We start from the raw sequence: 14,853 nt of genomic DNA on the forward strand, positions 1-14,853 counted from the left end.
CGAAGATGAGTTTGAGCTTTAGGTGTTGGGACCACATGAGGACTGCAAGATACACCTAAATAACTTAAGGTATGCAACTATAACGCTGTTATAACAACACGACGATGAGCATTAAGTGGTTAAAGTCGCTGCTCTTGTGTTTGCGGGAAACGACCGTTGCTGTTAGCGGTTGCTAGCAGGAGCTCGTTACTTTAGCTCTAAGTTAGTTTAGTTCTGTCTTCATGTCTCCTCGGCCCTCAGACATCCCTTGTTAAACCTCACAAACTTATCACAGACTTTTGACAACTTTCCAGGTTGTCCGCTGGTGTTTTACTGTAAAACTTTGAGTTAGGAAGTGAAGGTTTGGCTCAGGGGCCCGTGGTTCATATTAAATAATCAACCACGACCTCTTCAAACCTGACAGCTCAGCGAGTCATGAGCATGCAAAGTGTGTGTGAACAAAACGTCTCCATTGTTGCTGGTTAACTGTGTGGATGTGACGCAGTAAAATCAGAGCACATCAGAGATTTTCTTTTCAGTCAAATTCAGAGGTGGTAAGTGACATTAAGTGGTATATACTGCTTTAGGGCTGGGTGATATGAACAAAATAAAATATCACGATATTTTTTTACTGAATATTTAGCAATCTTGTGACAGCTGCCCTCACAAAATATTTACAGAATGAGATTTTTGATAAGTAATCATTAGTAATGATTTAGTAGGTAAAGTTAAATAATAGAACAGCTTGAGTAGTATAGAATAATAGAATATAATAATATTAATACCAGTCAACACAAGTGTTAATAATCTAAAACAATATCTAGTTTTAAATCGCAATATTGCTGTGTGTGTGTGTGTGTGTGTGTGTGTATGAATACACTTAAACAACAATTTAATTTTATATGCATATATTACTGGTATTAAAAAGTTTGGTACAGTTATGTCTAAAAACTTTCTCCACCTCTTTACACGTGTATTTGAGTGTAAATCATTTGCCAGAAAATACACAAAATGCACAATAAACAAAGTTAAGGATTAATTTGACTGATAGAATTTTTGTTTTTCAGATTTTCTATAGATACTGTGATACTCTCGATCATCGTGAATTGTGTCGGCCGCGATAATCATATACCGAGATCTGATACCATGACAACCCTGATTCATTCATATGTATGTACATATACAGTGTTTCCCCAAGGTTGAAGGCTTTGGTCTGGCGGCTGTCACTGCCAGTCGCGACAGTGACACATCATAGATTGACGCTGTGTTTCATCAGCCGTTCAACACAGCCTGGTTCACTTCCAGCAATCGTTGTAAATTCTGCTCCATTTGTCTGTGTCTGTGTCAGTGTTTCCCAACCCTGGTCCTCAAGTACCCCTGCCCTGCAGGTTTTAGGTGTTTCCCTGCTCCAACACACTTGATTCAAATGAACAGCTCATCATCGAGCCTCTGCAGACGCCTCACAACAACTTGATCATTTGAATCAGGTGTGTTGGAGCAGGGAAACATCTAAAACATGCAGGGCGGGGGGGGTCCCTGAGGACCAGGGTTGGGAAACACTGGTCTAAAACACTTTAGACAAAATTAAGCTAATATTAAAGGAAAATTGATACACAAGCAAAAGACACTAAAACATAGTAAAAATAAGACAACAGTAAAAGAGATAAGAATGCGAAAACAAGAAAAACATGACAATAATAAATGACTCATTGAACTGAGTCTGCAGGTATTTCTGATGTTTTGTAAGCATCATCAGATTTATAGGCGGGAACTCAAAAGCGCGGCATCAGTGCACAAACTGTGGCTCCAAATGACGTCACCAGCGCAAGATGGCAGCACGCGTATGCAAGATATTTTGGTTTCAGTTTTGTACAGTGGGAGCGTTGCCTATCTTTTATTTATGTCAGTGGGACATGCAGCTGCAGCTGTGGTGTCTCACATGGTTTTTGCGGTCCTCAGCAAAAGTATGACCTCATATCAGCATCAACATCACACCAGCAACATAACACCTTTCACTGCAGTTTCAGTTTGAGAAAAAAAAAAAAAGTAAAATGTTTATTCTGATTTTCTGACCTTTGTAGGACTTCTGTTGTTCCCATTTAATGAATATCATGGAAAAAAAAGAAATCAAAATTGCTGTTGGATCATTTTAAGGTCATCACATTGTAAGTCATTACAATATACTGGATGTTCTTATTGACTGTCACTGTAATTGACAGCACCTGAAACTTAAGACATTTCCTGTATTTTTTGTTTATTTTTGTGACTACACTATCCTGTCAATTGGTTTTGTTTTTTTCTTCCTGAAGTTTTTATGTTTCATTTCAGTTAACTAAAAATCTTCACCCCTGGTCTTAGTTTTTAGCAGGGCTGCCCCCTAATAGTTGACTAAACCATGAGTTGCTGCCAACCGCTGACCACATTTCCATTTATGCATTTGTCAAAGTAAAAAAAAAAACCCCACAAAACAACAGCATGGTCCTTTTTGTCCAGCACACTGCTGCTAACAGTCCCGATGGCAATAATGCTCTGCCCAGTAGCAAGCTGCCATTCAAAGAAGAAGAACTGTGCCTGCTAACTGCATTTAGCAAGCTAGCTCAGTTAGCTCTTGTGGGATCAATGTAGGCTGTTTGACAGGGAATAATACAGCGCCTGAGGTGATTTAATGTTACAGCATCTCCGACTGGACTCAGACAGGGACTGGAGGCATGAAGTGGTCGAGGAACGAGTTTGGAACTTAGCGACTACACAGCATCCATAGTGTTGACAGGTCTGTCAGTATTTGTTTTGGTTAAGTCAGAAGTTATTTATTCCTGTGTTTTCTGTGTGTTGACGTAAATGACCAAAATGTTCAGGTTTTTTTGCTGGTTGAACTGATGACTACCGATCAACAAGAAAAATCTTTAGTTAGGGGCAGCCCTTGTTTTTAGTTTAGTTTTAATTAACTGTAATAACCTTGTCTTCCATTATGATGTGCAATGACAATCTGAAATTGAAATTGTAGGTGTCTGATGTTGCATTTTGCAATGTGCTTTGTCTGCTGTTGCCTAACCTCAACTGTTTACACCAGAGATGAGCATAGAAAGGAAATAAATGAGTTTGTGTCTGGATGTCTCCTGCTTTCAGCAAAGACTTTGTTGTCTGTCTTTATCTGTGCTTTGCTGCTTTTGTCTCATCTGTTTTTTCTTACGAGTGAAGACCAGAAAGTGAAATACACAGAGTCGGACCAGAGTAGATTATTCAAGACAAGACCTTCCAGATGATGGATTTTATCCATCCGATAAGATGAAATTTGGTCTTATTCAATAACACCTTCCTTTGTTTTTTAAATTTTCAGCTTTGCATTGCTATCAGAGCGTTGTGCTGCTTCTGTGCTGCAGGGGCCCCTAATGAGCCCTCTACTTTGAGGGCTCCCAGCTTTCCTGATCGGCCAGCAGGATGTCTCCATGCGGCTGGCTCAGCTGAAAGATCAGTTAACACTCACACAGATAAACAACACTCTGGCTGATCTTAACTAAGAGTTAACCTTGACAGCCAACACACCTGCTCACTACAACAACCCCCTCCCCAACTACTGATGCTATAAATCTCCTAACATTCTGAACATCACACACACCATGTCCCATCACCTGTATAACCCCTATGCCTCTGGGAACCAAAGTACCAGCCAGGGGCAGCATGGACTTCCCAATATTCAGGCAGAGAAGGACCCTCAGTGGACATCTGGAGTTGGACCTGCATCCAGCTTCAGTTCTTCAGGAGCTTCCTCTGCAATTCCTAGCAGCTCTGGGGGAATGCTCCCATCGCTGATGTCTCAGTCGATGAGCTACAGGCCTGAACAGAGCAGGGCCATAATGGATGAAGACATAAGGAGGTCTGTTGACATGCATATTTCCAGAGCCAGAGAGGAGGTGAGGGCTCTCAACCAACAGATGCATCTGCCCATTGACCAGGACAGTCGCTTTACCAGCTCTCAAAGGGATGAGTTTCGCTCTACAGGTGCAGGGATGGCCTCATACCCAGTGCCCTCAACTTCTGCCTCTCTAGGACATAGACCCTTGGATGTTGAAAGTGGTGGTAGCTCCTTGGACTGGTTTTCAAACTACAAAAGGCCCACTGCTGATGACTCTAAATTTTATTCATCATCAGTTTCTTTTAACTATGCAAGTGGTGGTGATGGCATGTTTAATTCCCCCAGTGGAAGAGACCATGATATGCAGTCCATTCCAGGGTTAGATGATTATGAAAATCCAATGCAAGACAAACCTGCTGCTCCCACGGAGTCCAGTCAACCCAAGTACACCTCTGAATCAGCTGCTAACATCCTTCAGCAGTTTGGACTTGAAAAAGAGGACTTGGACTATCTCATCTCTTTCCCTGAAGACCAGATCACTCCTGATAACCTGCCATTCATCTTGCGCCAAATCCGAATTCACAAGGCCAAGAGTTCTACAACAGCAGTTCAGTCAAAACCCTACCCTGAACCCCAACCCACCAGAAGCAGGAGCGGAATTCACAGTCACAGTTGGAGTAGTTCTGGAGGGGGAGGGATGCACCGGGAAGGAATGTCATCGGCTGTTCTCCAGCCAAGTAAAATGATTGACTATGGACATACTGGCAAATACACTGAAGGGGTTGGGGAGGATATTGGAAGCACCAGTGGCAGTAGAGCTAGAAGTGGTGGGAGTGGAAGTATGTTGGTGACGGACAGTTGCGATAATAGACACAGTCAAGAACCACTGCAGAAAAATACAACAGAGATGAAATGCAGTGCCTTGGGTTCTAGGTCTCTTACCAGTCCCAGCACTTCGTACAGTTCAGCACAGAAATCTGTGGCTCATCCAAGACATGATCAGACCAAACGAATGAAGACCCAACCAAACCAGACATCCCAAACAATCCCCAGCTCATTTTTTGTGCCAAAGAAAGACTCAGACATCAGAGTTTTGAAGTCTGAAGCCTCTAGGCCTGTTCCTTCGAAAGAACCAGAGGCTGATCGCCGGTCAATTTTGAAAACCCAACCAACCGCCTCTGTGTTACGTGGTGTGTGTCCCAGCCAACCTGGCGTTGTGCTCCTTGGTAGTGATGTCAACAGTAGCGCTAAGGATCAGAGCAAAACTCGAGGTCGAGGCTCAACAGTTGCTGAGTGGGTGAAAAAGCCGCAGACCCAGAAGCAGATGCAGAAGCAGCCATTATCACATACAGAGCAAGCGATGTGGCCTCAGGTTTCTTCTGGTGCGAAGTCATTTCCTGCTGCTGCTTTCAACCCCGGCATGACTGATGCCTCATGGGCCCTGCAGCATTCAGCGTTTATTCCTGGTGATCCTGCCCCCATCGTTCTTCCTCCAGCTCTGTCTCAACCAGCCCCAGCCCCAATGAGCTTCAGTCGCATGACAAAGGTGACAGCTTCCAAGGATCTGCCAACGCTGGCCATGATGCATGACTATGCAGCGGCTCCTCCAAGATCCTTTCCACATACCTGTTCTCTGTGTCACAAAGAATGCACTCATATGAAGGTGAGTGGAAGATAACTCTGTTCTCTCTGCCTTTAAAAAATGTGTGTCGTTTATTTTAATACCTAAAATTAAAATACCTAAACTTGTTTTTTCGATTGTATCATTTTTTTTTATTTTGTGTGGAATTACTGAAAGATTTCAATTGTTGAAAAAGTCCAAGAAGAAGAAGCCATACTTTATTGATGCCTCCAGGGGAAATTCGACTTTTTAACTCGATGTAATAATGTGTGGAGAGATGTAAGAGTGAGGGGGCTGCCACAGAATCAGGCGCCTCGAGCACTTCGGGGTTCACTGCCTTGCACCGGCACCTCTCCAGATACCAGTCCGCACTTTTACTGGTACTGACTGGTCTGTGCTGGACTTGAACTAACCACCGTCTGCTTCCCAAGCAGACTGAGCACCACAGAGACTGACCCTCAGAGTGGATACTTTCAAGCCTATCCACAAGAATTTATGTAAAATGTTCTTTGAATTTTCATAGATCAGTAATGACTATGAATTAATCCAGGTTTAATATATACGTATATTTTGCTTGATTTTTTTCTGTTTATAGTTTTTTATAATTATGAAAATTATCTGTGAATGTTCCCATACTGTTTATGTTCCCTGATATTTTGCATACTAATGTTTATTGTTAAACTGTAAAATGTCCTGCCTCCAGTACATTTTTGTGTTAAAGTACTAACCGCTTTTGAGGAATCATTGCAAAAACTGTGTGTTTATGTACAGTATATGTTCTATAGTCTGTTAATTATATTGTATAAAGAATATTGACTGGTATATCATTAACTGAATTTGTTTGAGTCCATGATATCCAGTATTGGTTGAGCCCTATGAAGTGCTAGTAAGATGCCTGTTACCACATATGAGCTGTGTACCATGATGCAAAAACAAGCTTGGATGACAAACATTGCACACATTCTGATAGAAACACCCTGTTTACACCAGGTATTAAATTGGGATCCGTATCCAGACACCTTATCCTGATCATTGTTTGCGTTCACACCCACCTGAGATCAGAACGGACTGACTTCAGATATGTTCAGGCAGACCTGATCACATCCTGATCACGAAGCATTAACACCTCACATTAACATGAATTTCTCCTCAGGATAACTTGCCTGGATACAGATGGCATTTTAATACCAGGTGTAAATGGGATGTAAACGTTTCAGTCACAGCTGTTTATGTTCATCTGTAATTCAAGGTCACAATGTCTGATTTTCACGTTGATTGATTGACTTGAAATTTGCTCAGAACATCCTTGTCTCTGTAAAAAGATGAATTTATGTGTGTTTAACTGCCATTATTAGAGTTATTTGAGAGTTATCTGGACCAAAGACTGTTAAATAATTTTATATAAAATCATGAAATGTGGCCAGCTGAGACAGTTGTAGAAACTGGAACCAAAGGCTTAGAGGTTGTGTCGAATCTGCAACAAGCATCTGCAAATCTGAAGAACTAATGCATCAGAGGATGATGGACGATGTGTGCTGCCCTTTTGTCTGTTTTTTGGCTTTTGTTCAACAGTTTCAGTATGGCCCAATTTTTTTAACCAATTTTAGTGAATGTATAACATTTTTTCCCTGCTATTGGAGCTGTCATATCCTGTCAAGTCCTGATCAAGATGACCGCACACTCATAAAAGACAATTTCAGGGGTTATAAAACATGCAGTGTATCAAAAAACATCCAGGTCATACCAGCTATACCATATCACATCTCGTTTCAAGTCAAGGATTATGTACAGCAGCTACATCTTTTTTTTCAGGACAGTTTGTAAAAAATCTTGTGTGTTATTATGTAGCCAAAGTCCCATTCTTTTATTTTTCACAGCTACAGATATGATGAACTTGAACCCCCAAGAACCACAGCATCAGCAGAGATTTGTTGTTTTATTTTTTTGGACTATCTGTGTTTGATTATTTTCCTGCTTTTTGAACACTGGATTTAACATTTTGGCCAATTAAAAAAACTCAAAAAAAGTTTGACATTTTAAAAGACTGAAGAACCAAACATCACACCGTCAAGAATCTGAGAACTTTTTTTTATTTTGGTTGATTGTTACTGGAACTCCTGTGTTTGTTGTATTTTCAGGAAAAATACTTAAATTAACCAAAGTTGACTGTTAATTCAACTGTAATTCTTGGGGAATTCCAGCAGCTTGTCCTTAAAAATTTAGCCAGTATGATATTTGTTGGCACATTAAGGCCATGATTAAAATATAACTATTTGTTTATTGTTCGCTGAGGTCTCAGCTCCTCACTTGGGTTAAAGGTTGTTCCTGTTTCTTGGATGACTCCTGTTGACTCAACATTTAAAGAAAACAGATAAATATGCTTTGCTTTTGTAGACATATATTAAATATCTGTGTTGTCAGTCAATAATGGCACTTCTGATATTGAAGCTGATATCAGTTTTGATGATAATGAGGCTTGTCTAAATGCTGTGTTTGTTGTTCTGACTACTAGGATTGGATCTTCCACCAGAACACCAGCCTACACATTGAGAGCTGCAGACGGCTACAAAAACAGTCAGTCTTTCTTCTTAGAACTTTTTTTTAATTGGTGTTTTTTAAAATACTTATTGCCTTTTTTGTAAATAATTCACCTAAGTACAAACACTTTATGACCACCTACCTCAATGCAGAAACCTTTGGCTTTTATTGTCACAATGTGGCCTCTTTTGCTCTTTTAATAGGTGTGTTTTATTTGTTTTTTTTCCACAGATACCCACAGTGGGATGGTGGGATAGCAGTTGGACCCAGGTAAGTATCTTAAGGTGCGCAGCAGACACTGTGCAGTTTAATTTATCTTGCATGGGTGTTTTCAAGTCAATTCAAGGCAAATTTCATATTTTAAGTCACAAATCACAATTTGCCTCGGGGAGCTTTACAATCTGTACAGTGCGCAACACCTCCTGTCCTGTAAATCTTCAAAAGAGTGAGGAAAATTGGGAAATTGTGTATGGGCTTCCCAAACTGCAAGACGGTCGACAAAAATTCTGGTATACCAGATATACACTCCTCAGTGCTGAGGCCCCAAAACTACCAGTCCACAAACACGGCCCAATTGTAATTGTTTGGGGGCAGCAAATTTGGAGTTGCAATCTGTCCAACTCTGCTCAGTGTCTGTCTAGCTTTGGTTTTCAGACACATAATAGCCATCACCAGTTTTGAACCAGTACCCTGCTGGTTTTTACTATTTTCCCTTTCCTGTCATTCACCTCTGCTTTTCTTGTCCATTGACCTCTTCAGGGCTGCAGGTAAAGACGCCAAGCCCTCGCCCTCGCCCTCAACCTCTGCGCAGACTTCTCAGCATCGTCACCAGAAAACGAGTTCTGGAAGTCGCTCCCGTTCCTGCTCATCCAGCCCCCATCGCTACCATGTCTCCGAGCGTAGAAGAGAGAAACGCAGTAGCCGATCACGATCGCCGCACAGTTCTGGATACACTCGCAGGTCTGACACTCATAGATTCTGATATGAACAAGGGTGAACAGAGGGGATATTTCTCACCACCAGATTGTGAAATTACCAAACCTGCTCCTGCAGAAAATCCACATCAACATCAACTTTCATTTTGGACTCTTTTAGATTTGTTAGTCGAACTCAACTTGGTGTGAATTGATTGATTGTCATTATTTAAATGATTACTTGATTAATTGAGTCATAACATGATTTCATCTGGACTTTCATCAGGTCCAGTTCTCGTTCTTGCTCGCCATGGTATGATCGCCCGACCTCCTCCCACTATCGCTCATGTTCAGGGAGCTCTGAGAGACTGTCGTCGCCGAGGAAGAATGACAAGAGACGATCGTCTCCGAGGAAAAGCCCAGCCAGATGGTCGCCGCCACGAAGGAGTGACAAGAGACTTTCCTCTCCAAGGAGGAGCTGTGAGACAAGATCACCACAATGGATGAGTGATGAGAGACTATCATCTCCAAGAAGGAGCCATGAGAGACAATCGCCACCGTGGAGGAGCCGTGAGAAGCTGTCATCCACAGAGGGGTCATCCTCTCAGCAAAGGAAGCCAAGCAATGCAGAGAGACTGGCTAAGAAACGACTGGACACATCAGGTTTGAGACCTCTGAGAATAAAGACCGTGTTTAGACACTTTTTACTGAACATACCTGCACCTATTATAGAGTTTTAAATAAGTGCATGCCTTAAATACACTTATTTTTCATACTTTGTATGTAGTATTTACCTTGTCAAGGTTTAAAGTCCATAGCTGCAACTAAAGCTTATTTTTATTATTGATTTAATATTAAATCACTTTGCAAAACACAAACATTCAGTTTAGAAGAGAAAGGAAACCGGCAAATATTCACATTTGGGACATCGACATTTGCCTAAAGTGTCAAAATCTTAAAATATTACACAGTTTAATACGTTACACAGTTTGCATAGAATAATAAAAAGTGACAGTGCTTCTTATGTGTACAGATGTGTATTGTGTGTATTTTTCAGTGGTTCACATGCAGATTTTAAGCCAAGCTGAAAACAGAGAAATGACGTTAACAGCTTATGAGACTCTGTATGAGGCTTCGCAACCACCAAAACTGCTTTTGTGTGACACTTTTTTCATCTTCGTCCCTCTAGCTGTCCAGTCTCTGTCAAGACAGTCAGACCTGGAGGCCGTGGTTAAAACTCTGGCTCCTGCCTTACTGGCCGAGCTAATGAAGATGAAGTCCTCCTCCTCATCCTCCTCCTCTTCTACAGCAAAGAAGGCGAGTTCCTCCACAAAGACCAAGGTTGGTGTGTGTGTGTGTGTGTGTGTGTGTGTGTGTGTGTGTGTGTGTTTGTGTATTAGGGAAATTTAACATGCCTTAAAAGACAGATGATATTAGAGGTTGGATGAACATTTTAAACACAGATGCATTTTTCTCTTTTGTCCGTTTGTGATAACCAGCACGATCTTTGGTCTAAGTTTATATTATTTTCCTCTCTTTCTCTCTCTCTCTTTGTTCAGTCTGGCAAATCTTCACATTCAGCCTTGGTGAGACTTCAAGGAACTGATAAATCTCTCTTTCACAAGGATGTTGCCGCTGCTGGAAAGCAATTTGGAAACATCAAGCCTCTTATGCTGGTTCCATTCAGAGAAGAGGTACAGTATAAAGTGACAGTGACATTTGCTAATGCTTTGCCTCTTCATAATATGGAAAATATAGGACTTTTAGCCAAGTTCTCCCTTGATCATCTGTTGCTTATATTTTGTTATTTAGTATGACGACTTTATCCAAAGTATTTCTGTAAGAAAGTTAGTTCAACATCATAACTTGATTCCATGCATCCATCCATCCCTTTTCTTCTGCTTATCGGGGGTTGCGGTAGCAGCTGGTTAATCAGCATCAATGCTACAAACAGGTTTTGGAGCAACAAATGCTGCCGTCCAGACGTCTTTCTTAGAGATGTCCCTGCTTATTTCAACAAGACGATGCCAAGAAAAAAAAAGTTGAAAAAAAGTTTGTGTTCGGTTTGAACATTAAATATTTTGGCCTCACAGTGGTTGTAGTAATGTAAAGATGTGTGTGCTCGTATGTTAACTTGTACACATATAGGCAGTCGTGTGTGTCGAAAAAGAGAAAGCCGCTGAAAAACTTAAGAGTCTGAAGAGCTTCTTTCTTTCTTTTTTTTTTTTTTTACAGCAGGCTGGGACAAGAAACAGGGTGCAACAGAGGCCTCTTAAAAAGTAAGGTGTTTCACACAAACAGTTTGTGTCCAGAGTGAAAAAGATATTTTTCAACTTTGTTTTCACGTTTAATTCTTTCCAACATGCAGTTCATTTATTTAGACTTTACCGTACTTGCTGTATTCACTTTGTGGGAATTTACCTTATGTAAAAAATCAGCACACTTGTACATGAGTAATAATAAAACACACAAAGGGGAGTTTTATTTCTGCTCAGCTATTATGCACATGATGTTTTGTCCATCCCTTGCATGTTTAATATCATTCATCTTGTTCATTCAAAAACAATCAATCGCTCACACATGGAATAAAATTCAACCTTTAGACAGTTAGAATGACCGTGACTTTCCAATTTTCCATTTTGTCTTTGGTTCACAGAAAACCCGCCACATCCAGTTTCTTCACACCTCAAGCCGGTACTTTCACAGCCACCACTTTGCCCAGAAAGGTTCTTCTCCCCACACCAAACAGACCACCGCTTAATGTGCCCTCACTGCTCTCTGGAGCCAGAAAAGCTACGACAGGCAAACGTACCAATCCGATGGTTGCAGCCAAAGATTCACTTAAAGGCCTAAGAGCTGTCACCAAGGCAAAAGTCTTGGTTTCTAAAGCGAAAAACGTCACAAGCAAGCAGATAACTAGAGCTGCAAAGAAACGGGCGAGGGTTTCACAAATGCAGCCTGCAGGAAGCTCAGCTGGAGCCGCCGTGGATGCAAAGCTGCCAGCTGGAGGGTTGAAGAGAAGAGGTAAATTTGATACCTTTTCAATGGATTGATGGATTCAATGGATTGTTACTAAACACAAATATTTGCATAGAATAACATTGAATATGTCTTTGCTAGTGGTGTCACGATTCTCCAAATCCACAGTGCAATTTGACTTTAAATTTTCAGGTCACGATTCGAGTTTTTGATTCAAACATTTTTTTTATTTTATTATATTTATGTTATTTTATTTTAGCACGGAGGACTGCATCATTGTTAGAGTACTGAGACTTAATTCGTAAAGTAAAATAAACGCAGATCATTGGTTTTTTGCCCTGACAACTGATAATCGATAAGCTACGCTGTGTTGTTTTTGAAGTGTTTTATTTTTTGCTTCATACGCCAGACACCAGAAGTACGCACAGGTGGAGGGAAAAGATAAATAACTGCAGATTCTACCCTTGGTTTTGATAATGGAAATCAAAAACTCACTTTGATCGATTTTTCATTTTAATTTTGACATTTTTAAGTCACCCAGCTAACATGCAGACTTTGACTCGCATTAATCCCAGACTTTACTTGCAATTGATTTAGTTAAGAAGATCCTTAAGGAGACATTCATCGCAATTAATACTTAAATTTGTTCTTTTTAAGATCCTGTGACTGCAGTGAAGACACAAACAAACACAGCATCAGCCAAGGTTGCATCTGTCTCATCTGAGCAAACAGCTGCAGCAGTGAGCAAACAGCAACAGACAGTTAACACTCTGTTTGCAGGGGATATGGTGGCAATGCATCTGCATCCTAATAGAATAGGTAAGAAATCCAAAAGTGTGTCTGACACAAAAATGCCTGTGTGTGGTCATGATTTCACTGTCTTTTTTTTTGTCTCCTGTTCACAGCGTGCCACGATCCAGAGGCCTGCCTCACCCCAAAAGTAGGTCCAGTCATTTTTATGAAGGATGTGGTGGCACAAAAATGCAGATAAATACGGCCTTATCTTTTAGTGACCCAATGTTCTAGCATGTCACCACAGTGTATTTATTAATGAGGTATGCAAGGCTGTCTTGAAGGACATCGGAACCGACAGTACTCTGTGGGAGGACTATGAGCACAGCTGTAGACGGTCTGATAAGAGATGATGAATTACAGACGTTCACATCACAGCGGCTGCACTACATCTCCTACAAATAATTGCCTGTCTGATACTCTTTTGAAGGCTGTAACTGCCCACTTGCAAGTGTGATATAGAAGATGTGGACATGTTTTGTGAGCTTTCTATCCATCTAGCTGTCCAGCTAAATTTCTACCCCAAGTATTCCAGCATGACAATAGTTTTCTTAAAGATATAAAGAGGTAGGAGGTTGTTTTCTAACAAAGGTGATGCACAAATAAACACTGAAATGTGCTACAGTGTCCTTAATAAATGCTTATGGAAAATAATATTGTACAAATTGCTCAGACTTCACGATATTTTTATTTTGCCTGCCATCGGCAGTAATTTTAGATCTAAAATGTTTTTGTATTTTTGGTTGAGTTTCAGTCAGCGTCATCAGACCTGCAGCCAGAAACCTCGTCATTTCAAAATGAGCACATTTTTATTTTAGCATAAACTTAAATTAATTAATTTAGAATCAATCAATCCCTGCTGGTTTTCCTTCATTCTTTCATATTTACTTTTTAAATTTTAGTTTAATTGAATTTCATTCTGTGTGGTATTAAAAAAGTCTTAAATTTACCTTGAAACCCAGGCGCTGCTAATATGCCACCTTGCCTTAATTTTAAATGTCACTAACCTCATTGTTATCCCTCGTTCACTTTCTTTCCTTCACTTCTCCAGTTTTTGGAATTTGGTTCGAAGCAGTTGCTCATAACCGGACTGCCAAAGTTTTCTGATCACTGCTACACGGAGGAGGACGTCGCCAAACTGCTGATGCCGTTTGGTTTTCAGTACAGAGATGACACCATCTACGTTATCCCTCAGACGCGCATGGTAAGCACCAGGTTATAAATCTGCATTGGTTTAGTTCATTTGTGAAATTTATCACTAGACTTTTGCACACTTATTTTTTTCACAGCTGTATTGAATTGTCTGTTCTGGTTGGTGAATTATGGCGTTCTACGGTCTGTTATTTCTGAATAGGAAGCTGCTGCTATGGAGAACAAACTGTTACTGTGGATGCAGTTCTGATCATAGACTGTGATGGACTGAGCAAAAGCAATGACATCTTTTTAAAATCAATATTTGATGTCAAATTATTGTTTTTGTTCAGTAAGTCGCTGTGTAATAAGCGTGATCGTGTAAAGTGCTCTGCTTTATCCCTCACATAAAGCTTACATGAGACTGATTTTTAACTACGCTGAAAGATCGAAAATATCATTGAAAAAGTACTTGGATATAAATTTTGGATGAAAAAAAGGTAAAACATCTTTATGTGAGTAAGATGAAAGTTTGTGTTTTCAAAAACACAAATTTTGTCTAAAGCGCCAAAATCTGGCTGTTGTGCTTTTGGGAAGCACATGCACGTCATTTCCAGTCGTCATGTTTCATGTACTAACACACGTTTGTTTTTGTTTTTTCTCTCAGGCCTTTGCCGTGATGCCGTCATCGAAGACTGCGCAAAACGTAATCAAAGTCTCCACAGACAACGGCATTTTTTTCAAAGGTTCCAGACTTTGTCTCCGTGTAATAACCAGAGACATTGCAGAGACACAGGTAAGCACGAACATTACACTGTTTTTATTGATGGATTTTCATAATGTTTGAGATATTGAAGAAAAAGGAACAAAACTGATGTTCAGCTGGATAGTTTTTGTGCTGCAGGACACTGATCTCTATAGTTTAAAGTAATCAGTTGCTCTATAAGATGTGTTGTTGTTACCTGATTCTGACTTGACTCTATAATCAGATTTTCACCAGATGTATAATGTTTAAAATATATAAGAAGTAAAGAAAAAGAAAGTAG

At 40.4% G+C, this 14,853-nt stretch overlaps 1 protein-coding gene across 1 annotated transcript in view; it reads left to right on the top strand.

Moving 5' to 3' along the window:
• Positions 1-3,344: 3,344 nt before the first annotated feature.
• Positions 3,345-14,853, top strand: part of LOC146305409 (uncharacterized) — a 28,553-nt gene continuing 17,044 nt past the window's right edge. The window contains exons 1-8 of the mRNA XM_084713089.1: positions 3,345-5,495; positions 7,966-8,027; positions 8,223-8,261; positions 8,751-8,951; positions 9,192-9,568; positions 10,095-10,246; positions 13,692-13,880; positions 14,475-14,603. Coding sequence (XP_084569215.1) covers positions 3,597-5,495; positions 7,966-8,027; positions 8,223-8,261; positions 8,751-8,951; positions 9,192-9,568; positions 10,095-10,246; positions 13,692-13,880; positions 14,475-14,603 — 3,048 coding nt within the window. The 5' untranslated portion in view covers positions 3,345-3,596. The remainder of the gene's footprint in view (positions 5,496-7,965; positions 8,028-8,222; positions 8,262-8,750; positions 8,952-9,191; positions 9,569-10,094; positions 10,247-13,691; positions 13,881-14,474; positions 14,604-14,853) is intronic.

This window comes from Lutjanus erythropterus, chromosome 23, assembly GCF_056507025.1.
Source record: "Lutjanus erythropterus isolate fLutEry1 chromosome 23, fLutEry1.hap2, whole genome shotgun sequence".
Classification (NCBI taxonomy): Eukaryota; Metazoa; Chordata; class Actinopteri; order Lutjaniformes; family Lutjanidae; genus Lutjanus; species Lutjanus erythropterus.